Source organism: Hydra vulgaris, chromosome 14 (genome assembly GCF_038396675.1).
Source record: "Hydra vulgaris chromosome 14, alternate assembly HydraT2T_AEP".
NCBI classification, from domain to species: Eukaryota; Metazoa; Cnidaria; class Hydrozoa; order Anthoathecata; family Hydridae; genus Hydra; species Hydra vulgaris.
This window is the reverse complement of record NC_088933.1, coordinates 13907501-13935174: the sequence shown is the minus strand read 5'-3', so window position 1 is coordinate 13935174 and position 27674 is coordinate 13907501. Positions and strand designations below refer to the sequence as shown.

At 27.8% G+C, this 27674-nt stretch overlaps 1 protein-coding gene across 3 annotated transcripts in view; it reads right to left on the bottom strand.

The window, feature by feature from the left end:
* Positions 1 to 316: 316 nt before the first annotated feature.
* LOC100214655 (protein Hook homolog 3) overlaps positions 317 to 27674 on the bottom strand; it is a 51564-nt gene continuing 24206 nt past the window's right edge. Inside the window, exons 13-25 of one of the 3 annotated variants that reach the window (XM_065818314.1) lie at positions 21563 to 21689; positions 20910 to 21160; positions 18277 to 18346; positions 17199 to 17277; positions 16766 to 16906; positions 12922 to 13038; positions 12622 to 12704; positions 7383 to 7483; positions 7229 to 7273; positions 6975 to 7034; positions 6379 to 6450; positions 562 to 731; positions 317 to 504 (exon numbers count right to left, since the gene is read on the bottom strand). In XM_065818314.1, the coding sequence (XP_065674386.1) occupies positions 591 to 731; positions 6379 to 6450; positions 6975 to 7034; positions 7229 to 7273; positions 7383 to 7483; positions 12622 to 12704; positions 12922 to 13038; positions 16766 to 16906; positions 17199 to 17277; positions 18277 to 18346; positions 20910 to 21160; positions 21563 to 21689 (1287 nt within the window). In that variant the 3' untranslated portion in view covers positions 317 to 504; positions 562 to 590. The remainder of the gene's footprint in view (positions 505 to 561; positions 732 to 6378; positions 6451 to 6974; positions 7035 to 7228; positions 7274 to 7382; positions 7484 to 12621; positions 12705 to 12921; positions 13039 to 16765; positions 16907 to 17198; positions 17278 to 18276; positions 18347 to 20909; positions 21161 to 21562; positions 21690 to 27674) is intronic. The other 2 variants (XM_065818313.1, XM_065818316.1) reach the window with 2 other exon arrangements.

Here is a 27674-nt window from a genome sequence, read left to right as displayed (position 1 = left end):
TGCTAAAATTATTTTTAGATCAGTTTCGGTTCAAGCGCCATTTTGTTCGCAACGATAAAAAATATATAAAAAATTTTGACTCCCCGTTAAAGTTGTATAAAAAAAGAATAAAATGGTGTTAAATTTGTATATAATTTTATCAATTCGAATAGAGGAGATAGTTTTGCATTTGAATCTATTTTTATTTTTTTCATAGCCATATCAGTTTATTTTTAATTTGATAATTTCGATCAGTGTGCCGAATGATATGGTTCGATCAGTGTGCGGAATGATATGGTTTGACCCGGTTTTACTCTATATTTTCATAACTCTTTAGTTTTTAAATAATATAATTTTATAAATTAGTTTTAAACTACAAATTTGTTTGCAATTGTTTCAAAAATTTGGTTGCTCCTCTGCTCTCTCTATCCAATGATATCGAAATGTAAATTTATTAATCCGTTAGACAACAATTTTCGAGGGATGCCTATATCAAAACTAGGCATAATCTAAAAATAAGTAAAACTAACAATAGGAAAACTAACATGAAAAAAACGTTTAAAAACAAACATATAATTATACTTTAAATGTGTTTCGATCGTCTTAGTTTATTACGTAGTCACTTTTGCTCTTAGAGATGACGACGACGAACTTCTGCGTACGGCAGCGGCTTGTCTTTGCCTAGCAAGAAACGATAAGCCAACACTACCAGCTTGCCTATCATCAGCTGCCTTTCGATGAAGTTGCATACTCTAAAAAAAAGTCTCCTTATAAATCGCACTATTCTACAACCAAAAAATAAATGATATTTCAAATGATTAAGTATGCAAAAGAGTTTTATGTCAGAACATAACCAGACCATCAATATAAATAGACCATCGAAAAAAAAGTAGTTTGATAACTAGCTATAAAGAATACTTAAATATCCCGATATATATATATATATATATATATATATATATATATATATATATATATATATATATATATATATATATATATATATATAGAGAGAGAGAGAGAGAGAGAGAGAGAGAGAGAGAGAGAGAGAGAAATTGTGCCACTATAATTGCTTTCTTCAATCAAAAGGTTTGTCGATGCAATAACAGTTAATTTTGTTAAGTCTGTTATAATTTTTTATATCACCTGTACTTTTTAGTCTAAAACTCAAATACAAAAAATATAATAATAATAACAAAAAAAACAATAGCAATTTTTATTTTTTCTAAATTTTCTTTTTCATTTTCATTGGTTCTTATCATTTTAGGTATTTCCATGTCAATTGACCCAGGCCATGTCATCATATATCTCAGATTTTGCTGATTTTTGTACAGTCGAGAGTACTTAGTAAAATAAGAATTCCATGAAAATTTTAGCCTCTAGCTCAAAGAAGTCCTGAAATATAACCATTTTACTTTTAGCAGATATCGGCTAGGCCCTTCTTATCCCCTCAGAATTACAACGTTTATTAAGAGGTTTTAAATTAAATAACTGTGTCTGGCTATTTTCAGAGGTGGAAAATCTGATAAAATGATCAGAAATGTAAACAATTATTAGTGAGTACCTGGATTTTGATCTGCATGAATATGGATTTCCATATATGGATAACAAGGCATGGTCCCCACTGTTTTGTAGCGGAATTTTGCGATTGATTTTTCACTAAATTCCAGACTAGCTGGAGCTCTGAAACTTTGACATTTTTGTAATGCCGATAAACATGCATGTTAAAATTGTATCCAGGGCCCAAGACACCAAGAAATGGAGCCTGGGGCTCCATGTGCCCCACTTTTTTGTAGCAGAATCTGGCGATAGGTTTTTTACTACCTTCCAGAGAATATCTGGAATAGTCTCAACTATTATTTCATATTCACTTGCTCTTGATGGACTTTCATGAAGTGTTTGGTATATTGCGGACAATAACTTGTTTAAGCTCCAATCTGTAGCTTTGGCACCAGTTTGTAAGGATCCATTGATAGTGTGTAAACCACAGGTACCATATGTGACCGTGTGTGTACCATGTGTGTACCATGAGTGAACTTAATTTATTATTTTGACGTTCTTTGCTAAGCATTACCAAAAAGGTTATTCATATTGAGCCATCCATTGTTAACTGAGAATTTTTTCAACATTCAAACCAGTCATGCAGGATTTAAAATAATTAGAATATCTGGTGCTGCAGCTTTTCCATCAATTCATAAGTATAATATGTTCAACAAACAGTACTACTCTTTTTTCAGTCAAGTCCATTTGACCTTTTTTTACAACTTTATTGTACTCCACAAAAACTCCTTAAAAAGGCATGCAGATTATACAGCTTGTTCAGATCTTCTACTTTGGTGCAGAGTATATATGGATCATGCCTAAGTATAGGGTGTTGGACTATTTTTAATTCAAGTACATTTTTTTTCTAGATGGCTTTAATAAGTTATTCAGGTAAGTAACCATGAGACTACCACAGTAAGATAGTACTACAAAGTGTCTTTTCAAGAAATGGAGATCCAGAGGTTTTGGTATAAAATAATGCCGCAAAATTTCTGTAAAATTTCACACTCTATGAATAGACTTAATTGGTTATAAGACCTTACAATTTCTCAATCTAATGGAGCAGCTGAAAAAATGGTAGAGACAGTCAAGATGGGTTTGAAAGCTTATTCACCCAACAAAGGTCTATTATATGGATATTTAGTAGAATGCTTTTAAGTTACAGACAATACCTCATGAAGGAAGATCAAGGAGTTCTTCCAAGATAATGAAGCAGTTAAGATTTTCTCTCACTCTGAGCTTTGAAAGTTGATCACCCTTATGGTATCACCAAAGACCAGATTCAAAACCTGAACTTGCTTCATTTATCTTTCAGGCTGGGCAAAATACTGGAATCATATTGAGGAAAAATTCTTTAGGTATATTGGCACACTGTGACCAAATAAACAAACACCTAAACGAATCTTGAATAATTATGGAAATAAATATAACAGACGTTGTGATGATTCCATCAACAATGAGAAACTTGTTCCTATCAATAGTGATAAATCTGTTTAAACTACTTTTGACTGAAGAAGAACATACAGAATCAAATTTCTATTAGACTTATTTCATTAACAATACAAGAAAACATATGAGGATCTTTAGGATTCAATTTCAAATTAGATTAATATCTAGCTGATAGATTTTTTTCTAAAGTATATATATTTAGCTGTAATTAAAGAAGAGGGTTGATTAAATATATTGTATATATATACACACGCACACATATATATATACATATACATATATATATATATATATATACATATATATATATATATATATATATAAATATATATATATATATATATATATATATATATATATATAAATATATATATATATATATATATATATATATATATATATATATATATATATATATATATATATATATACATATATATATATATATATATATATATATATATATATATATATATATATATATATATATATATATATATATATATATATATATATATATATATACAAACACACACACAGTGGTGTGCAAAATAATAGGTAATAATATGCATATTGCATCTATCTCATCATATTTATGAATGTACATAAACGCGGGAATCCCTCAGATATTTTTAACCTCACTTTCTTATATATAATGTATGTTTGCTGGAGATGCATAAACAAGTTTATTTATATTGTATTCATTGGGTGTAATTATTTAATTTTTCTTGAATGCTTTAATTCAAGCTGTGCAAAATAAAAGGTAATGTATACTTTAAATTAAATTATGTATAATAATTATTAACTTATTTAGTTATTCAGTTAAAAGATTAATTTTATTAACAGTTACTACGAAATTTGTGGAATTAAAAGAAAATATTTATTTTCTTAGGGCATAATGTATATTGTTCGGAAGATAAAAGAAGTTTAATTAAAAATGTACGAAACCAGGGTAAGACTTTGAAAGAAACTTCAAATATAAAGGACTGTTTAATTAATGTGGTATGCAATACAATCAAAAAAAGAAAATACACCTAAAACACATGGTCAAATAAGAAAAACATCTAGAAGAGATGACAAAAATATTGTTCTTTATTTCAAAAGACATCCTTTTGCAACGTCAAAAGAAATAAAAAATACTCTTGGCCTGTAAATTAATGCTTCAACAGTTAGAAAAAGTCTTACTCAACATGTTAAAGCCAAAGAAGTATCCATTTTAATCACAAAATTAAAAAAAGAAAAGATTTTGATAAGGAGCATGTGTAGCCATCTTCAAAATGGCGAAATATTCTTTATTCAGATGAGACCAAAATTAACTTGTTTGGATCAGATGCACTGAAAAAATGTCAGAAGACCAAAAAGAATAGAATATGATTCTAAATATATTGAAAAAACAGTTAAACATGGTCGCATGGTTGTGGAAATATTAAAATATAATATTGCTTTTTATATTATGGAGTAGCCTTTTTTTGAATTGAAGAAAATATGACCAAAGAAATATATACTGCAGGATGTTATGCTACCATTCACAGAAGAAAATCTACCTTTAATTTGGGTCTATCAACAAGATAATGACCCAAAGCATACTGCAAAGGTAGTAAAAAATCAGTTTCATAATGAGAAAACTTGGATTTTGACGTGGCCAGCCTAATCACTGGACATAAATCCGATAGAAAATCTTTGGGCGTAAAAAATAAATTAGACAAACTTCCTCAGACCAAAAATTAGTTGATACCGTGCCAAAAAGATTTGCGATGATAAGTGCAAATAAAAAGTATACAACCAAATATTATTAAATCATAAGTAAATTTTTAATTATTATTTACAATAAAATATGTACTTAAATTTAATTAATCTTTTTTTTTGCACAACAGGTATTAGTAAAAAAAATCTAATAAGATAGACTAAAAAATGAATTTTGTTTTAAAAATTTTCATTACATTTAAAGTATTAGTTAAAAGTTAAATTGTAAAATAACTAAATAAATAAACTTTAATCTTAGATTAATTAGAGATTATTATCAAATACTTATTTCATATGAAAAGTCAAATTATTCAACAATTACCTATTATTATGTTATTAATAAAGTATTTTTTCAAAATTTTTTATCAAAGTATGGACTGTTTTCTGAAACAAGAGCAACCAAATAAAAAAGTTTGGTTTTTTCAAATTCAAATAATGGATGCAGCATTTTTTATTAAAAAAAAAATAACTCATTAAACTGAATTAATTTGATAGTATTACATACATGGAAAAGTTTAGTACATAATACAAATACCTATCTAAAAATGAATAAATGCATTGTTTTGCGTGTATTTCAATGTAAAAATAAAGTCTTCTAAGTCATTAGTAACATTTTTGTACTATTAAAAAAAAAATAATCAAGTGTTTATTTTTGGAATCGGTTTTGTATTATAAAAAATGGTATTGATTAGAGATCAGGGATTTGTGCAACTTCGTAAGAGTAACTTTATAATTTAAAGGTTTTTGTCTTAAAATCAATTTTTTAGGTATTAATCATTTAAAATGGAATAAAAAACTTCGAGATATAAGAAAAGAAGTAGAAAATAAAAATATTCAATAATTTTAAAAAAGTTTAAAAAAAAATGTATTCAATAATCAAAGATGAAAAAATATAAGTTTGTGTTTGGTGGCTTATGCTTTGGAGGTATGATATATTTTACATGTATTTTTTATAGTGAAAAATTAACTTTTTCACATAGTAAAATAAAGTTTAAATAAGTAAACATAGTTTAAATTTTATATGCACACTTTTTAAGTTTTATGAAGGCAGCTTTATCTCTAGAGGTAAGCATTTTAGCAGTCAGAACAAATATTTCCATATTCGGATGCCAAAGAAGAATATAAAAAAAATTATAATAATAACAGTTAAACTAGTGTTTATCAGATGTTGATAAGGCGTTCATTTTATTATTGCCAAAGTGTTTGTTTTACCACACAGGTTGTTATTTACAATTAGATAAATTAAAATTAAAATTAAATGAAGTATAGAAGTAAAGTAATAAATAACAATCACAAACAAATTGCAAAATTACAAACTATTTGTGAAACTAAAGCATAAAACTGATAAACTAAATTATTATAAATAAAAATAGAACTTTTCGTTTTTTTTTATAAACTAGATCTAAAAAAAGCCACTAAAAAATTATTATAGTATAACTTTATTAATGTAGCTGGTAGAAGCGCAAACAAGTGTTGAACATTTTTCTATATTTTTAATTTATAATAATAATAATAATATATTTGCTCTCACAACAGTATATAAATTGTGCCAAAGCATACTGAGATTCTATAACAGCTGTTAATGTTATAAATTATCATAATTAGCTTATAGAGATTTTTAGGAGCTATGTGTATATAAACTTTCTAAAACAACACAAAACTTACCAATTCATACCATGCTGTAATCATTAATTTTTCCTCGCGTTCTTTTGTAGCTTTCATTTTCTCATGATCTCTCTGCACATACACACATAAAAAAAAAAACACACATGTTAAATCATAGTGCTTTTGCGTTAAATGATTTTAAAAACATTTACAAGCATTAACAAAAAATATAAAAAATGCTTTAAACAAGAAAAAAAGAAAGAAACAACAACATTTCATAATATAATTTTTCATAATTCTTGCTTAGTAGTTTTTATCAAGAAAATGGTAAGTATGAAATCTGACATTGTTAGTTTTAAAAGAAAGACTTTTTTTAAGAACTCATTAAGTATTTATCTCATAAGTAATGAAGCTCTCATTAAGATGTCATTAAATATTTTGGTGGAAACATCCAATGTCCATTATGTTTATTTATTTTCTTTATCTTAATGTAAGTCTAAAAATAATTTATTTGCACATTTAACTCTTGTTCAAGATTGAGGAGTAAACTAATAAAGCATGAAGGCATAGACCATGCACAAAAATACAAAATATATTAGGCTTTACGCATGAATGATTAACACTTAAAAATCCTTTAAAAAATTTTTTATACTCACTTCCATATTTTCAATGATTTTATCTTTTTCAAACAATCGATTACGCAAGTCATCATGAACCTAAAAATGTCAAAACCATAATAAGAAGCATTTAGACAAATAGATCAGAAACACCTAGACAAATTACGCAAGCCAAATTGACCTGAAACATCAAAATTATAAACAGACCTAGACAAATAGATCAAAATAATAAATAAATTCAGTTAATATTCAGTAAATATATATACTTTTATATAAATAATAATGAAAAAAACCTGAGAATCAACATTTGCAACTTTTGGATCTAATGTCTTTATAACCTCAAAAATTGAAAGAAGAAAAATAATTTAATTTGAAAAAAACAATTGGATTCTGTGTTTTTAATTTAAGAGTTTTAAAAGCATAACAGAATAATTATTAGAAATTTACTGTTTTTGCTTTCTCTAAATACTTTTTATATTTTTCTTCTTTTTCTCCCATTTCCTCTTCTTTCTTTATTAGTTGATTTCTTAGTTCTGTAATTTCTGCAGCTAAAAAACAAAGTAAAATTAAACTAATTGTATATAAACTAAATAGACGTAAATATCAAATATACAAGTATATTTATAAAATTTTTATATAAAGATTTAACAGTTAAGCCATTAGAAATTTATTGCGCATATGATACTTACGTTATTAATGCGCTTAGATAATTAGTTTAGTCTGCGCATTTAGCACACATTATAGAGACATCTTTTTCTAGGAAAAAAGACTTTACAAACTTCTTTTCCTTTAAAATTAACTAACAGGCAAGGGTCCTAATAAGCTGTGGATGGCTTGAAAAAAGTTAAATAAAAACCTACTATAAACGTAATAAAGAAAACAATTAGCCCGTCCCCGGTTTTTATTTTTATTTTATAGAAGTTTACAATTTATCAATAAGAAGTTATTGAACATCAATCGTTAACTCAAAACAGAGATTTTAAATATTTTTTATTTTCTACTCTTTACTAAAAAATTATTGAATTAAAACAACTATATAAAGTATAAGTATAGATATGGTTGGTGTGGAATAAATTTGCAATGATTTGTATTATATGGGTCAAGGTAAGTCCATTATTCCATATATTTTTAAGTCTATTTCTACATGTTTTTTAAACTTGTTTTAATGATTGTAACTAATCAACAAATTTCAAGCAGGTATTCTAAATATTATTTAGACAGGTACTAATATCCAAACCATTGATAAACAGCAGTTCGCGCAATGCCTACCGAAGCATTATTTTTTTTCATAACTTTAAAAGATAGACAATATGTATATATTTTTCTATATATATATAAAGTGCTTTAAAAAAATAAACGCAGTAAAATTTTGTTGCTTAAAGCATATTTAAACTACCATAAAATAAAAACTAAAGAGATGTTGAACAACTTTTTAGTTTATTTGCGAGAAAAATCTTTTTTATATAAACCTTGTATCTTGGATGGCATATTAAACATAAAATTGTATATAAACATGTTATCAAACTAATAGCAAAAAAATAAATAGAAAAACTGCAATATATTATAACAACAAAAATAGCATCTAGGCTAGTATTTAAAATTTCCGACACGAGTTTTTTGCAAGCAGCTAATCTTTTATGCATCCATTTCACAAGATTGTTGCAGATTTTGTTTGGAACTCTTCTCCAAATGGTATAAATTCTTGCTTTAGGCTATTTATGGGTTGTATTTGGGCCTCGACTAATTTTTTGTCAATCCAAACCCAAATAGATTCGATTGAATTTAAATCTGGTAATTGGCCAGGCCATAAATTTACTTTATTTTCTTAAATCCATGCTTTTACTGTACGAGCTATGTGGCAGGTGCTAAACCTTGTTGAAATTGCCACTATTTGTTTCGATCAATCAGCATGTCTGCTGATGGAACCATGCAGTTCTCTAGCGCCTCTATATATGTGTGTTGGTTGCTTCAACCAATAGATGTTAGACACTCCTACTCTGTTAAAATTAAAGCAGCCCCAAGCACCAACACTTATGCCACCCTTTTGCTACCTTGGTACAACAAAGGAATTACTTTTCCGATTTAAATCATTTAACATGAATTTTTCTTTTTATATTTATTACTTCAAAATTACTTTCATCACTAGAAATTACTTCCTTCCACTTCACCAGAGACCACCCTATTCTCTCCTTACAATATCTTGATCTTGTGAGCCAATCTCTGGCCACCAACATTGCCTTTCTAACAGCTGTATAGACACCAATTTTTTTCCTTAGTAAAATGTATTTAACTATATTTGACAAAATACATTTTTCATCGTTTTCATTGAATGCGTTGGTGAGTTCATGATAACTTACGATCGGGTAGGCTCTTACTTGACAAAATATTATTTCGTACCCGCAAGACTATTTTAATGTTCAGTAGTTTTTTTTAATATTCCTGATCTTGCATGGTGTTGTATGTCACCTGTTGTTTTAAATGTCTTTACAGTAAATAAAATAAAATAGGCGCAGCAAAAAATTGAGTACATTTTCTTTTTTCAAAACATCGTAAAATCCCTGACACAATTCTCTGAAATTTTTAACTTTCTTGCTATTTCTCTATAACTGATCATTGAGCCATCCTTCATACCTACTATTTGCCACTTTGCTTCGCTTACTGCTTTTTGATCCATTTCTATGCATATTTACTTTTAGATCAAATTATTTAAAAAGGCTTTCAATATGACTAAGCTGGTCATCATAAGTAATTTTATCCAACATTTTATGGGAAATTGTCAAACTAACATATAAATTAATAAAATAAAGTAGGATGGAAGTCAATTAAAAAGTTTGTGTGCCTATTTTTTTTTGCAATCTTTTCCTGTGTGGGTTTTTTGCATTCCCTCGAAAAATATATGAACTTGTTATTGACAGGTTAGTTGTAGAAAAATAATTTTCTTGTCATTCACAAAAAAATTTAAGTTTTGAGGTAATATGGATGGGATTTTACGATGTTTTGAAAAAAGAAAATGTACTCAATTTTTTGCTGCGCCTATTTTATTTAAAAGCACTGTATATAACTATTTTTCTATCGAAAAATATTGAAGTACGGAATAAGTATCGAAATGGTTGGTGTGGAATAAACCATGACCTTTTATTTTATGGGTCTGGGCAGTCATTAATATTATGGTTTTAACAATTTGGAACAAAAAATATATTACTCATCGTACATTTTTTAAGAGCTGTAAATTTTTTTTAGTACTAAACATTATCTTTTACATAACTTAATCCAACTATATTTGGTCATACCATAAAAGGATCATTAAAGAATTTTTATTGCAGATACAAACTTTGTTTTGTTATAAAGTGGTGACTGTATTAATACAATAAGCGTGATTTACACAGAAACAGTCATTTACAAAAAAAAGCCATTCACAAAAAAAAAAGTTGCTTTTAAAACTGATTTAAGCTACAAGAATTTACTACTTTTACCAGTAATTCATTCCATACGGTTGCTGCTAAATTAAAGAGATAATTTTGTCTAGAAGCTTATTTTAGTAAAACTTTTAGTAAATTCGGCTCGGTATGTAAAGTTATTTCCTTGTGTCAGAATCTGATTTTTTTGTATATTTATTAGCTTTAAGACACAGAATTCATGTAAAGTTAGATACTATCTATTTTATTGATGATTTTTAAAATTTGTGTTAAGTCACCTCTTAAATGCAGAGTTAAATTTTTTTTTAAATTTAAAATCAAGAGTCTTTCTTCATGTCATGTTTTTAAGAGAGGGAATTAACTTAGTTGAATTAACTTAGTCGTCTCTGTGCACGTTCCAATATAGATGTATCTCCTGTAAGGTAAGAAGACCATACAGCGACACCATATTTTAGATGTGGACAGACAAGTGTAGTAACTTTAAACATCTATTTACCTATATTGTTATATAGACGCAGAGCTAATTGCATGTTGTTTCCACTTGAAATTAATACCTAGATCTTTTTCACATATAGATTTTTCTTAAGCTATTATATTGTCATTATTAGAATTGGATATGAAGTAATCGCGCTTTGGATTGTTTTTCCCAATATACCTAACATGAAACTTTTTACAGTTTAACTTGATAAGCCATTTTTTTGACAACTCAAATGTCTTGATAAAGTCATCTCAAAGAGCTGGTATAATGTTGTTGTTCTAAATTTAATTGATGATTTCATCAGCAAATAATTTAGATGTTAAGTTTTTTGGTAATCATTGATATAGATGACAAAAAGAAGTGGAGTTAATACAGAGCTTTATGGAATACTAATAAAAATATCTTTCCAATTGGAATCAATTTAGGTAATTACTACTGTTTGCTTCCTATTTTCTAAGAATGATTTAATCCATGCAACAAAAAAATTACTGGTACCAAAATTTTTTAATTTTAGCAAAAATATTTTGTGAGCAATAGTGTCAAATGCTTTAGCAAAGTTGAGGTAAAGGATATCAGGTAATGATATTCAATAGTCTCTATTAAATTTGTTATATTATTCTAGTCAAGAATCCATGTTGTTGCATATTAATCAGATTATTCGTTATTAAGTGGTCCAAAAATTTTTTGCACATTATTGATTAATATAGCCTACAAATAATTGATGTTAGCAAAAAAAAATTTTATACTTTTCTGGCATAAGTTTATTACCTTTTTTGAAGATAAGAGTGAATTTGCTTTTTTCCAATGACTTGATACTTTGCTGGAAGCTATGGATTTTTTAAAGATTAGTAAAATTGGATATACTACATCAACCATTATTTAAGAACTCTAGGGTAAACCTTGTCACTATCAATAGATTTATTTATAACTACATTGTTCAAACATTCTAATATTTCATTATATTCAAATAATATTTTACCTTCACCCATTGGTTTATTGAAAATATTTTTATCATTAAATTCAGGTGAGGTTTATATATATCAATTAGCAATGTAAATTTTTCAAATTTATTTACAAGTGATATCGCATTAGTATACCGGCAATCCAAGTTCTCATGCTGTTGGTTGGACTTTAAATTTGACAATTTCACTGCTACAAATGTGGCAAAAAGCTTCTGTCAAGTCTAGATATATAAAGGCTTCGTCATACAACTCATAAATACTGTGTTGATAGTTGTTAACTGTTATTCAGGGTTTTTTCAAGTTTTTTTTTACAGCTAATATCCAGTCTTTGGTAAGTGAGGTATATTTTTCAATTTCACTATTTTATAATTGATTCTTGAGTTCTTTTTTCTCATTTTTGAGGAATGTTATTTTCTTTAGCTTTTTATCTTGAAGCCATTTATCAAAATTGGTTAATGTAGGCTTTTCATTGGGATGATGGGTTTTTGAATATAGATCTGTCATTTAGTTATACTAATTATTTGGGTAATATTGCAAAAGCTTACCATTAATTAGTAATTGGTGGTAAGCTTTTTTTTCCTTTAATTAAATTTTTTGTAATAATTAACTTCAGTAGTTTTTATTTGTTTATTTGATATTTATTTATTTTATTTTATCTTATTTAATGTCATGGTTGCCTAGGTAATAATGATATTGTTAATGGTTATTTTACTTTGTATAATAACCACCTTGGTTTACCAACCAACTTAGCTTTACAAACACATTTGTTTAACAAACACCTTTGTTTAATAACAACTAACTTTTATTAACCTAGAAAATTAATAACATACAATTAATTGAACATTGAGTTTCTAGTTCATTGATGTGTTTTTTTTTTCTTTGAAGCTCAAGATTAGATTCTTTAAGAGCGTCCCTATTAAAAAAAAAAATTATATATTTTTATTTATTTGACTATTTGATTTTTTTTTTTGTTAAGGTAAAATTTGGTACAAACAATTTTAATGAACTATAACAGTATATATATTAAACATACAAAAACATTCAAGAAATTTAGATAACTTTAAATAACTTAAAACAAACAAAAAAAAAAAAATAATAAAAGAAAAATAATACTTAAAAAATAATAATACAAATGAAGTTGAAGCTTCTTTTGATCTTCTTCATCAATTTTATCTGTGTTGCTAGTTTTCCCAAGCTCAAGGTCTTCAAGCCGACTCTTCAGTTCTAAAATTTCTTGGCCAAGCTGTCTTAAAAAAATTATATTCTTTCTGATTAAATTGAAAAAATAATTCAGTTACCAACATAATATATACTATTAAATTTATACAAACTAAAAGTTTAGGGAGAAAACAGCAATTAACAATATGCTGTTTTGATCAAATTTTTTATCTCCATTAAGAATGCATGCAGAAACAAAACCATTATAAAAAAATAATGAAAGCAACATCGAATAAAATTTAATGAATATATAAATAAATTTAAAAGCAGAACCTATGATGAACAAAAGCAGAACCAAAGCAGTATATATGTTGTGGTTAAATACAAATCTTTTAACTACATAATATTTAAGACTTCAATTTAAATACATGACAAAATTTTAAAAAAAAATTTTTAATTTAAAACAAAAAATATTAAATATATACAAAGTAAAACTAAAATAAAAAGATAAAAATAACCTATGATAAAAATTAAAACGTTTAAATTTATCAACAGAATGTTAATATTTAATATTAAATTTATAGCAATGATTTTTTTATTTTTTTATAAAAAATGTCAAATTATTAGGAATGGATAATGATGATGGCAACTCAATACATCAATATGATCAAATTTATTAAATTATCAGTTTTGAAAACAATACATCAATATATTTTTTTTTTTTTAAAACATCTTCGCTTCCAACAAGGCTGCAAGCAGCCACTAATTAAAGTTGGAAGTTACTGAAAGAGAAAAGATGAAGATTGTAGAGTAGGAGTACAATTGACGGACGACTTAAAAGATTGCAAATTATATGAATCAGGAAAGCAAGATGAAGGAAGCGAATTCCAAAGAGCTGATGTTCGAGGAAAAAAACTAGACGAATAAGCGTTTTTGGAGCAGTCAGGAATAGTCACAGAAAAAGGATGACACTTAATTGAATGACGAGTAACACGAGAATGAATTTTAGTAGATGGCACAAGAGACACTAGCTCTTTAGAGCAGTGCCTATTATAGTATTTGTAGAAAAGAGAAAGAGAAGCAACATTACGACGATATGATAATGGTTGGAGGTTGGCTGCAAGAGCAGGTCTAACTATGTTTACAATGCGTATTTGCACCTTGTCTAAAAGAGAAAGGGCATCATTAGAAGAATCGCCCCAGATATGGCAACAGTATTCCATACAAGGCCAGATTTGAGATTTATCGAGATAGAGAATAGAATCCGAAGTAAGAAAATGATGAGCTCGATAAAGAGATGCAACCTTAGCAGATGCTAATTTTGCAACTGATTTGATATATGGTTTCCAAGAAAGATTGGAAGTAAGAGTTAATCCTAGAAGATGAAGAGTAGATGACTAATCGAGTACATCACCATTCATAAATATAGGAAGATCTAAATTATTGCGATAACGATTGGCTGAAAAAAATTGAGTTTTATCTGTATTGAAGTTCACCAGCCACTGTGAGCCCCATGCTGTAGCAGAAGTGAGATCCTTTTCAAGCTCAAATGCCCCCCCCCCCAAGCAATCAGAGAGTGTTGGTTTCTTATCACGACAAGAATAAATGGTAGTATCATCAGCAAACAATGCCACCTTAGATGTGAGAATATCTGGAAGATCGTTAATGTAAATTAAAAAGAGTATAGGGCCAAGAATAGAACCTTGAGGAACCCCTGAAGTTACAAGATAAGAAGAAGAGTGCTGTCCATTGAGGGCAACTTTTATACAAAAATTGGAAAGGAAGGATTCAATAATCTTAAAGATGTTGCCAGATACACCATAAGAAGAAAGCTTATGAAGAAGACCAGCATGCCAAACTTTATCAAAAGCTTTTAAAATGTCAAGAGCGTAACCTTAACCTCTCCACCTTTATCTAATGCACGATAAAACCTGTCAGTTATTACTGTTAGCAAATTAGCTGTAGAACAAGAAGATCCAAATCCATATTAATGGTCAGATCATAAGTTATTAGATTCAAGATGAAAAATTAAGTGTTTGTTAATTAAAGATTCAAAAACCTTGTTTATGATAGGAAGAAGACTAATGGGACGGTAGTTAGACTAATCAGATCGCTCTCCAGAATTTTTGAAAAATGGGATAACAGATGCTGCTTTCCAGCAGGTTGGAAAACAAGACTCTGATAAGCACTTGTTGAATAGTTTTGAGAGTATAGACGACAGCTCCGGAGAACACTTCTGCAAGACAATAAAAGGAATGTTGTCCGGGCCACAAGCTGAAGAAGAGTCTAGGCAGGAAATCACTTTAGATACAAAAGCTGGAGTGATATGAATGTCAAGCAATGGATCAACCTGTTTGTTGGCATTATCAGGTAGAACTAGTGGAATCAAGAGATGATATTGATGAAAAGTTTTTAGCAAACAATTCGGCTTTGTCTTTAGGTGAGGTGACAAAGTCTGAACCATACAAGAGAGGTGGAATTAAAGATTTGCCCTTATTATTGATACTATTAAAGATTCTCCAGAAGTCACGAGAGCCTAATTTTTGAGATGAGATACGAGATTTCATGACCTGAGAATAGCGGGTTTTGGCGTTAGACAAAGCCTTTTTACAATTGTTTCTAGCAGTAATAAACAGACGTCTGTTTTCTGGAGAATTGTTTTGCTGATAAATATGGAAGTAACGGTTTCGATTGGCAATTGCAGCAGCACAGTGTGAGGAAAACCATGGAGGAGAGTGAGGCTTGACCTGGAATAGTCGAGAGGGAATAAAAGATTCCATGCCAGCCTGAATCTACGAAGTTAATGTAAGAAGCATATTTGTCGACAGGAAGACAAAAGATTTCTACCCAAAGGCCATCACGAAGAAAACCACAGAAAGAATCCCAGTCAGCTTTACTGTAGTTGTAAGAGGTTCGATAATAGGGGGATTCAGGTGATGAAGAAGAATGGGATATTAGTTTTAGAGAGATCAAACTGTGATCAGAAGCACCTAAGGGTGAATGTGTAGAAACTGAGCAAGATCAGAAACAAGACATGAGTCGAGTAAAGAAGGTACACGTTCGGTTTGATGTCAGGAAAGCGAGTTGGAAAGTTGACTATTGGAGTTAGGGATTGAGAAAGACAAAAGTTGTGGGCTTTAATGCCTGTAGAATCACTGACACTAGAGCTAAGCTATTCAGAGTGGTGAGCATTCACCGTGTGTGGCAAGTCACCGACAACAACTATATTAGCTGATGGATAAAGAGAGAGGGCTTGGTCAATATGATCAGAAATAACATCAAAAAGAGTGCAGTCTTGAGATGAAGGAGAGTGATATAGAACAAAGAGAAAGGCAATAAAGTGAAGTGGTGCTAAACGAAAGCACATTAAAGAATAGTCTGTGGATTCAAACCTAGTTTCATGACAAATGGAACTCATGATCAAATTGATTAGGTGAATTCATGATCAAATTGATTGGGTGAATTCATGATCAAATTGATTGGGTGAATTCATGATCAAATTGATTGGGTGAATTCATGATCAAATTGATTGACAAATGGGTGAATTCATGATCAAATTGATTAAATTATCAGTTTTGAAAACATGTACATACATCAAAACAATTGTTTGATTAAAGTAAGCTAAATTTACTACTCAAAATTACTAAAAAATTTCATATATTAAAAAATCAATCTATTTAAAACAACCAAGAAGCTTTTTTTCTTAAAAATATAATTTCAAAATGAAACAATATTAGTTAAAATTATATAACAAATCAAGTTTTAAAAGTATTAATGAATCTAAAAGTAAAAAAACATAATAAATTGAAAACCAACCTATTTTCAGTCTCCAATAAGTTTACTCTTTCTGAAGATAAATCCAAGTTGGCTTGCAGTACTTGTATTTTAGTATTCTCAGCTTCCTGCATCTGCAATGTCAGCAATTTATTTTGATGTTCCAGTCTTATGAGCTTTTCTCTAAAATAAAATCATCATCATTGTCACTATCATTGTCATCATCATCATCATCATCATCATCATCATCATCATCATCATCATCATCATCATCATCATCATCATCATCATCATCATCATCATCATCATCATCATCATCATCATCATCATCATCATCATCATCATCATCATCATCATCATCATCATCATCATCATCATCATCATCATCATCATCATCATCATCATCATCATCATCATCACCACCATCATCATAATCATCATCATCAGCAGCAGCACTAAAGTAAATTTTTTTTACTTCATTTCAAATGGTGAATCTTGTATGGCTATATCATCAAAAGTATGCTGCTGAGGACTACGCACACCAAATGAAATATCTGAAATGTATTTCAATATATTATAAATACAATGAATACTAAAATAATAATAAAAACAACAACAATCAATGAAAAAAATTTAAATATAACTATAGTATACAATAGTTAAGAAGGATTCATCAACTTTTAAAGCTGACTAAAACTTTTGAACTATTTTATCAACTCTGTCCTATGTTAAAAAAAAAAACAGTCAGGCACTTGTTAAATAAACCTACACATGTTAAATAAACCAATTAGGCACATTATTACTTTGCTCTCGACAAGTCTTATAATGTATTGTCTCAATAATTTACAACTGACCTACCTAAATAGCTCTAAAGGAAAACTAAAAAAAAAAAAAATTAAAAGAAATACAAAGAATTCTAGAGAAGAAGGACAAAATAATTTATGAAGATATTGAATATAAACAAAAGAGAAATAAAGACAAGCATACCAAATATATCAACTCTAACTGCGACACATACCAACCAAAGTTAATGTTAATCACAAGATTTAGTAACCAAGTATTTAAATAATTTAGTAATTAAGTGAGAAATATTCATAAAATTACATGACTAAAATATATTTTTCGAAGTGCTGTTTATTTTTAACTAAAACTTATATAACTAAATAAACTTTTGTAAAAGATGAGTTAGTCAAGGTTCAGTAAAAGATCAACTACTCTAAATAATCTCTGGAAAAAAACCTAGACAGAGCTTCAGTGCAGATAAAAGAGCTATACCCTTAGGAACAGACACTTTCAGAGCAGGTAAAAGAGCTATATCCTTAGGAACAGGCAAAAACAATATAAAAGACAGGAACAATATAAAACAAAATAAAAGAAAAGATAATAACAAACAATATAGAAGACAATATAAAATCAATATAAAATCTCTACATTTTGTATCTGAAGAGCAATAAAAGATATACTAAATAAAAAAATATATAATACATAACTTAATAAATATAACTTGTATAATTATTGTAACAGCAATAAAATAATTATAAAAAAATTCATACTTGCACTGTTTTGATTCAGAGAAAGCTCCTCATTTGTCTCTTTTAACATATCACGTTCTTGCTTTAAACGCTTTAAAGTTAAATAAATATTTCATATACAAAGCAACATAAATTATTTGTAAAACAAAAATATGGTTAATTATTTATTTCATATGTAAAACTTATATTAACATACAATATATTTATATTATTATACAATATTTATACTAACATACAATATTTATACTAACATACAATATTTATATCGGTATAAAATATTTATATTAATATTGATTATTTATTATTTTGTTGTATTTTACTTATGGAAAAAAAAAATGACAATAAACAGAAAAAACAATTTTCAGAGGAGTAAAAGTGAGACTCCAAAAAAGCTAAAATTGAAATTCAATAACTTTGTTTTGAAAAATAAACATCTATATTTTGGGTAAATATTATATGGTCAAAACACTTTGAAACTTTTCAATAAAATTTAAGCTTAAAGTTTTTTTGAGCAAGTAAAAATAATCACTAATAAAGAATATTTAACTGAAAAAAAATTTTGGTTAGAGGAACAAGCAACTCTCTTAAATGGCAATAAGAGTAGTATGTAGTAAAAAATAAAAAAAGTCAACCTTGCTTCAATGAGAAAGATTTTTCACATCATAATATTATAATGTAGGTACTGCATTATCCTTTACATATCTACTATATATATACTACTTTAGCTTCTTAACTAGAATTAATTAAAAACTTTAAAATAAAGAGCAAGCTCTCAAATTATAACATTGGTTTTGTACTTACAAAAGAAAATTAGAACCCAACCTACTTTCAAAAAAAACGTGATAAATTAGTCTAAAAATTGAACTATTTATAGTACAGCCCAAACGCCGCTTCTACCTGCTTGAAATACTTTGAGAGAAGGAGTTTACTAAACTATTTTTGCCCCTAAATTTTATAATATAAAACGTTGAGATTGCGCATGCATTAAATGTTTTAATTGAAAATCCCGATTGTTTTAATTGATTGTCACGATGCTTTAAATGAATGTCATAAGTCTTATAATGTATTGTCTCAATAATTTACAACTGACCTACCTAAATAGCTCTAAAGGAAAACAAACAAAAAAAAAAAAAAAAGAAATACAAAGAATTCTAGAGAAGAAGGACAAAATAATTTATGATTTGTTGGAAATGAATGTCATGGTTGTTTTAAATGGATGCAAAAACCAGTACTTTACTTCATTTACTTCAAAAACAAACAGAAAATAAGTTTAAGATTAAAAATTAAAAAAAATTAGGAATCGAGATATTGCCAAAAAACACTTATGTTTTTTGTTTGTTTGCCATCTTATTACCATTTCTCAGCCTATTTTTAGGGTTACTATTCTAAAAAAAAAAAAAAAAAAATGCAAAACCTAACTAAAAAAAAATAAAAATCTTAAATAATAATAAATGAAAATAAATTAAAAATAAACTAGAAAAAATAAAAGCATAAAAATTTATTTTAATTTAAAAGTGTTTCGCTTCGTGGAGTTAAGATCAAAGTTACAAAATTATTTAATCCAAGCTTAATTACTTTGAAACTTAATTATTAAAAAATAAGAAACTTTGATATTTTCTAATGTCTACACTAAGCAAATTAAAAAATCTTTTAATGTCTACTAAGCAAAAAAAAATTATTGTTATACGGATTTAAACCTTCATTCAAATGCCGCACAGTTGCAGCCTCATAAATACAATACTTATGCAAACCTTTAAAAAATTAAAAATTCTAAAAATTAGGATTTTTTAAGGAATATATATATATATATATATATATATATATATATATATATATATATATATATATATATATATATATATATATATATATATATATATATATATATATACATACATACATATACATATACATATACAGCCCCCAAAATTAATGCCTGCATTCAGTAATATCAACCTAACTGCTGATCTTAAAGTGTCTAAGGTTGTTGATTTTTTGTAGATCTCATTTTTATGTTGCTATGGTGAAATTTTTTTGTAAAAAAACTTGAACTCACCAAAAATAGCTTTAAGTCAGCAATAAATTTCAGACCTTATTTTTACTTATTCCAAGGGCTGTATATGTTATTTTTTTGCTTATTTAAAAATAAAATTTCAACAGTTTGACTTTAAGATTTTCTCTACTGTAAAAACAATAACTTTTATAAATAGAATGATTAAGTTTAATACAATAATGTAAATAGTATAATAAAATAATAAAACAGTATAATATAATAATAGTAAAATAATATAGCAATTAAGTTAAGTATAACTTCATAAAATTGTTAAGTATAACTTCATAAAATATAGCATAATATAACATCTAGTAATACGGCATAATATAATGTAACTAATATAGTATAATATAACAATAAGAATTAAACTACATTAAGAAATTTGTATAGTAGCAAACTGCAGTAAATAATTTCATGTTAAAGCTCTTCTGTCAAACTAGGACAGAATTTTATCTAAGTTAAAAGAGTTTTTGTTATGAATAATACTATAGGATACTAAATTATGATCTTCTTTATTAAAAAAGTAATAACATTCAAGTTAACTTTACTTCAATTAAAACTATGAAATATTTATAAAAAAGGTTTTAAAAAATTTTTGTACCTGGTTTTCAGCTTCTGCACTCTGTAGCTTGTCTTTAGCTCGTTGTGCATCAAACTCTGCTTTATCGCATCTTTTTTCTAGAGTTAGCATAGTGCTGTGTAATTCATTAATTTGTGTTTTATAAGTTTCTACTCGAGCTTTTAATGAGTTTACACGCTTTGAATCCTCCTCTAAACTCATTGTCTGCTGCATGTAGATTTCATTTTTTTCTTCTAATGTTTTCATTTGTTGTCTCATATCACTGAGTTCAGCTAGAAAAAAATTTAAAATGTAGATTTTCAATTACATATACACACACATATTTTTTTAAATTAATTTTAAATCACCTCCCCAAGGCTGAAAAAACCACTACAGTCGAGGAGGCTACTGTAATTGTGGTTACAACCCTCTTTCAACTCTATAACTCCAAACATGAACCTTGACAAACAAGGCTGCTGTACGGAGAAATAAGTTGAGCCTGGTATTATCAGGGAAGTGGTGGGGATTGAACTCAGAACTTCTTGCTACTGAGGCAAGCGCTCTACCACTACACCACAACCGCACTGATACCTTCATATACATATCTTCAACAACTCAATTCAGTCATTTGATACATTTTAATTGCTATTTCCCATATTTATTCATGTATCTTTTTGAGTAATTTGTAAACGAACCTAATTTTTTTTTGTAAGCCTCTATGGTTGCTTCATAACGAGTGACTTTATCTTGAGTGTGTCGCATGACATCTATTTCATCTTTCAAGATTCGAGCCTCTTCAGCCAAAATAGAAAGCTGCTCAACCTAACACAAAAAGATTCAAGATTGAAAATTAAAACCAGCTGTTAATGCAACATAAAAATATTGCATAACCCTAAAACACATATAAAATCCGCACAGCTAAAGAAATACAAAACTTATATATATATATGTATACTTATATGCACAGCTATTCACAGAACACACATAAAGCTAATCACAAAACATACAGATTTTCACAAAACATACAGATATTCACATAAGTTAAAATAAGTGCATAATTCTGAATTTTTTTCATAATAAAAAAAAAAATCAGAAAAAGATTCTGAACTTCGATCAATTAGCTATAAAGTAAATGTAATGTATAAATATTAAAATTATTTTTTAAAATTCAGTTAAGTAATAAGAATGTAAAAAACTATTTAGTATTTTATTAATTATATAAACAGTCTCAGTCAATAAACTGTTGTTAAAGTTTAAACAGTCTATAAACTGTTGCTTAAGTTGACATTATTTACTTAGACTTAGAAACAAAACTACATAAAGTATTAAATCATAAAATGTCAAAGTTTTTTTAAAAAAAAAAAGTTACCAATAACTTTATACTGTTTTATGTCTGCATCAGATTAATTCTTTTTTTTCAATCCTTTTTTTTAAAAGTAAAAATCAAAACTTATTACTTCTCAATTATTATATGTTTATGTAATTGCATATTTAAGTGAGTTTTACAAGGTATAAATGCTTAAGCCTTGTAAAACTCACTTTTTTAGGCAAAAGCTTAGAGAAGTTAACTCTGACTTAACTATTATCAAATTATTTCAATTTAATTTCAATTGTTTCTAGTAAATATAATTGCGATCTTTTTAACTTTTAAATGCAATTGTGATCTTTTTAATTGTTACATCTTGCACAACTCTATATCCATTGCAAAAATTCACCAGACCTATTCGTTTTTTGTAATTTATCTCTTGATTATAGTGCACTCTCACCCCTTTCACCAGTTTCACCTCTGGAAACAAGCTAATCCGTTGTTCAACACTCAAGCTATTTTTTGTATATGAAATTATTTCTCACTTAAATTCTTTGTCAGCTTGTGGCTACAACATTTCTGTCACAGTCTAACAAAAGTATTCTATAAAACTTTTTTGAGTATTTACAAATCTACAAGTGCGTAGCTGAACAAGTGCTGAATCTTGTTTTCCTGCCAGCTAGAAATTTAATGTTTTGATTTTTAAAAAACCTGAAGATTTTTTTGATCCCTTTAACTCTTGCCCAATCAGTTTTCTACTAGAAGACTGATTAAGCTTAATTAAGTTAATTAATAATTGAACAATAGTCCTAAATCAATCAACTAATCAGCTCTACTGCTGACTTGTTAACTCTAATAACAGAAGTAAAATAAAAAAAATTTAAAAAATGGCAATGAATTTAAGAAACAGCAAGGTAATGGCTACTGAACTTGATACATAAAAGAATTTTAATAAGGTTTAGCATGGTAATTTTTTTCCGTAAACTCACTTCATATATTTTTTAAAACTAATGAATTATAAATTGTCGCAAAATCATCAGGATATAAATGTAAATGATTACATTCTTCTTAATTCCTAATAATTTCTGGGGTATTACAAGATTGTATTTTTCTGGCATATCACAAGACTCCATCTTTCTGGAGTATCACAAAATTCCATCTTTGATAATTTGTAGTTTCTAAAAGTCTTTATAGATGATACTTATTCAACAATTAGAGCTAATATTTAACTTATTCAACAAATGTTGCTAATATTTCCATATTAAATAATGGAAACACTCTTACTGTGTCCTCTACTTTATGTTTTCTCAGATTATTATTACTACTGACCTTTCATGGTAACCATATATGCAATCTATTACAAAACTAGCATTTAATAAGGTTGCCTTTTTTCTGTTTTGCTTCTATCTTAATTTTAATTCCATACCTTTATAAATTTCTCAATTTTCTTGTATGGATTACCATTTCATATTTTGGCATTTTATTTAAATAGTAAGTTTCATAATGAAACTTACTATTTAAAAACTTTGGCATATAAAATTCATCGAATGGTCACACACGAGCAGTGAACGCCTGAGGGAAGAAATGAAGTACATTAGAATAAATGAGAATTATTTTTCAAATAAAGCATAATTTGACAGTTGTCAAAACAAAAATAAAGATTAATAAAGGAATATTTAAAAATAAATAAGACAGACAATGCACCTAAACAGTACTAACAATAACAATAAAAAATAAATTGTTATATAAATACTAATATGAGCGAAGATATACAAAAAATATGTCACCAAACAAAAAATAAATAAAACAAAAAATAGACTACAAAAATAAAAAGTATGTATACAACAATGAAAGGTCTCAGAATAGAAAAAAACATTATTGCTAATGTGTAAACATAATTTGTGTAGTGATTAAGTACTAAACATCTCCTCAGAGTCGTATCTATTATTACTGGCGTTTCGATGAGGATCAGCACTAATAACTTGTTTATCCCGTCAGACAAACGCCACTTCATCGCCACTTATGCTTTACCCCGCGACTTACGCCAAATCCATACTGCAGTAAAAAAGGACTCTAAATAGCCTAAACCCAATCATACCCAAATTTGTGAAACACTAGTATTTTTTTCATGATATGATATAAAAAGTATAGATCTGCTACAACAATATTGAAAAAAAAAAAAAAAATTAAATAAATCACTTACCATACCACCGGTAGAAAAAAACAATAAATTAAAATTCTAATTCTATTAAATTCTATTAAAAATTCTATTAAAATTCTATTAAAAAAGCACAATAAATTAAAATTCTAATAAAAATGCCAGAAACAAAACTAAAACAACTAAAGTATGCAAACAGAAAACACTAGTAAATTTTCCCTAAAGCTATTTTTAAAAATAGGTACTTCCAGCAAAAATAAACTAAAAACAATCAAATGGCAATAAACCCTACAAAAAACCCTTTTAAAATAAAATAAAGCACAATAGAGTCTTCAAAAAAACTCTAACGCTGCCATGGATACTTTCATTTGAATTTTGTTGACCAATCTAAAGTGTAAGAAAAAGAACAACCCGCGCAAGCGCAACTTAAATTCCTTGATAATAATAGTAATATGCAAACCAGCGAATAGATAATATATTAAAAATACTGTATAAAGACAAAAAAAATACTGTAATAACCCAAATGGGTGGTTAATAAATAGTTTTCTGGTAATATTACAATGATATAAGGCATGATATAAAAGTGATTTCAAAAGCGGGTAAAATATTGTTTAGAAGTAAAGTTTTCTCTACGGTCCAATTCAAAGTAACTTTGAGACCATAACAAAATCGAAATTTCAAAAAATACAGTTTTCTCTATGGTCCGAATTAAATGTTTTTTCGAGACCATAACAAAAGTGATACAAAAAACTTCATCAACAAATAAGTAAGAACATAGCTAAATATAAGTTTCAAAGAGTAAAACTTATATGAAATAATATTTTAGTAAAAAAATACAATTAAAAAAAATCAGATAATTTTCAGTAAAAAATAAATTTATTAAATAGAATAACATAAAAAATATACCAAAATAGAAAAATAATGTAAAGAGCGGAAAAACATATTTTAAAATGAGGCTTTCTCTACTGTCCGAATTAATGTATATTTGAGACCATAACAAATGCAAGATAAAAAGTTCTAAACTAATTAAATATAAATAAAACTAGAAAATTGATGTGAGAGTAAACCAATAATATTATAACACCTAAGCAGTAACACCTAGGAACTGTAACTTGGTAAAGAAAAAATAGATTTTTTATTTATGTTTTTTTTATGTGCCATTTGGATTAGAAATTTCTTGATTGATTTTATGTTTTTGTAACTAGCAATAGGTGGATTTGGCAAAATATATCTTTAAGATCAGTATCCTGTTCAATAATATTCCAGTGCTTTTTTATTATTTTATTGATAAGTTTTCCAACTTTTCCAAATGCTGTAACTATCAGTAAAATTCTCTCTTTTTCTCTTTCTTCTTTATATTTACTGTAGACAAGTTCGTGGTGTGTATGTCGTAGTGCTTATTTAAAACCTTTGTTAATAGATTGAATAGGGTAGCCTCGTATAGGGTAGCCTCGTATAGGGTAGCCTCGTATAAGGTAGCCTCGTATAGGGTAGCCTCGTATAACTAAAATTTGTGCTAGTTGTTGTAGCTTTTTTATTAGGTTGTAATTGTTTGAAATAATCTTATTGTATATTAACGCTTGGCTATATACTAAGTTGCTTTTTTGATGAGGGGGATGGAATGAATTATAATGTAATAGTGCTGTTGTGTCTGTTGCCTTCTTGTATATTGTTTCTAACTGTCCATCTAGTTTTTTGATAATTGTTAGGTCCATGAAATAAATCGAATTGGTAGAATAATTGAAAGTAAATTTGATCGTGGGGTGGATGGCATTCATAAATTCGAAAACTTGTGTTAGTTTCTCCAGAGGCCCATGAAAAATAAAAAATATATCATCTATAAACCGTTTATAAAAATAAATCCACATTGATAATTGGTCAATTATTTTCTCATCAACTCTTCCCATAAATAAATTAGCATAGGGCGGGGCCATACGCGTTGCCATGGTAGTACCTGTTAATTGTAAAAAGTGATCAGTCGAAAATTGAAAGTAGCTATGGGTTAATATGGTTTCTAATATATATTGTCAATAAAAGCAATAGGTGGGCGTTTTATGGGACCGTTATATGGAGGTGCTTTCTTTAAATAAAATTTCATGGCGTCAATACCTTCGTGGTGAGGAATGTTTGTATACAAAGATATAACATCAGCTGTGACAAGGATGTAATTGTTGTTTCTAGTACATGAGATTAAAGGAGTTTAAAGAAGTGTGTTTTGTCTTTAAAGTATGCTGGTAGTTGTTCAGCAACTGGCTGAACAAATTCTGTGATAAAGAACGATAATTTGTCGATTGGTCCGTCACAACCAGAAAAAATTGATCCTAAGGGAATGCCTATCTTATGAACTTTGGGAAAGCCATAAAACAGGGGTGTAAAAAGGGGTGTTTTTGGACATAGGAACTCCGATGTTTTTTTATCAATCATATGATGAAGAAACATATAGTCAATAAGATTGTAACATCTCTTGCTATACTTTTTGTTGGATCTTCTGAGAGTGGTTTATATGTGTTTTTATCTGATAAAAGTAGAGAGATCTTCTCTTCATAGTCAGTTTTGTCTAAAATACAAATACCTTGTCGGACTTTTTTCTGGTAATTGTGGGATTAAACATAAGGGAATTTAGTGCATGAATAAGTTTAAACTTGTATTGCATTGTTTTCTTTCTAGGATGATAAAAACTGGATCTTCTTGACTCTACTTATAGGTTTTGACTATTGCAATTTTTCTGTTAATTCATAAAGAAGGTACAGATAAAAACTCATTTCAATGTTTTTGAGGCCAGCTGGTAGTAAAACTACATTTTAAATCTTGAGTGAAAATGAATCTTGAATGAAATGGCCCAAATGAATGAACCCAAATAAAGCCTAAAAAAAGCCCAAATATTACAACATTTTCCATACAGATACAAATGAGAGATTTCTAGAAGTAGAGAATCGAATCAGAAGTAAAAAAAAAACAGTAAATAGTGAATGATAGTTAAAAAAAGTAGAGGACTCAGTGAGAGGTTTGTCATTCATTAATATGGAAATATCAATTATATAACGATTCTTGTTTGCTGTAAATAATTGAGTTATATTAGAGTTGAAATTCACTTTAAGCCCCAAGCTGCTACAGAAGTTATCAGATTTAAGATTGACTGCCTGTTTTAAGCAATCAGAAAGTAATGACTTTTAGTCAAGATTAGAGTATATAGTTATTATAGCAGATAAAGCTAATGTACTTGTTATAATAACTATATACTCTAGTCTGGGGTATATAGCATTGTCAGCAAAATCATCAATATAGATGGGAAATAATACAGGACCATTATATATAAGAAGAAATAAGGACCAACCTTGTGATA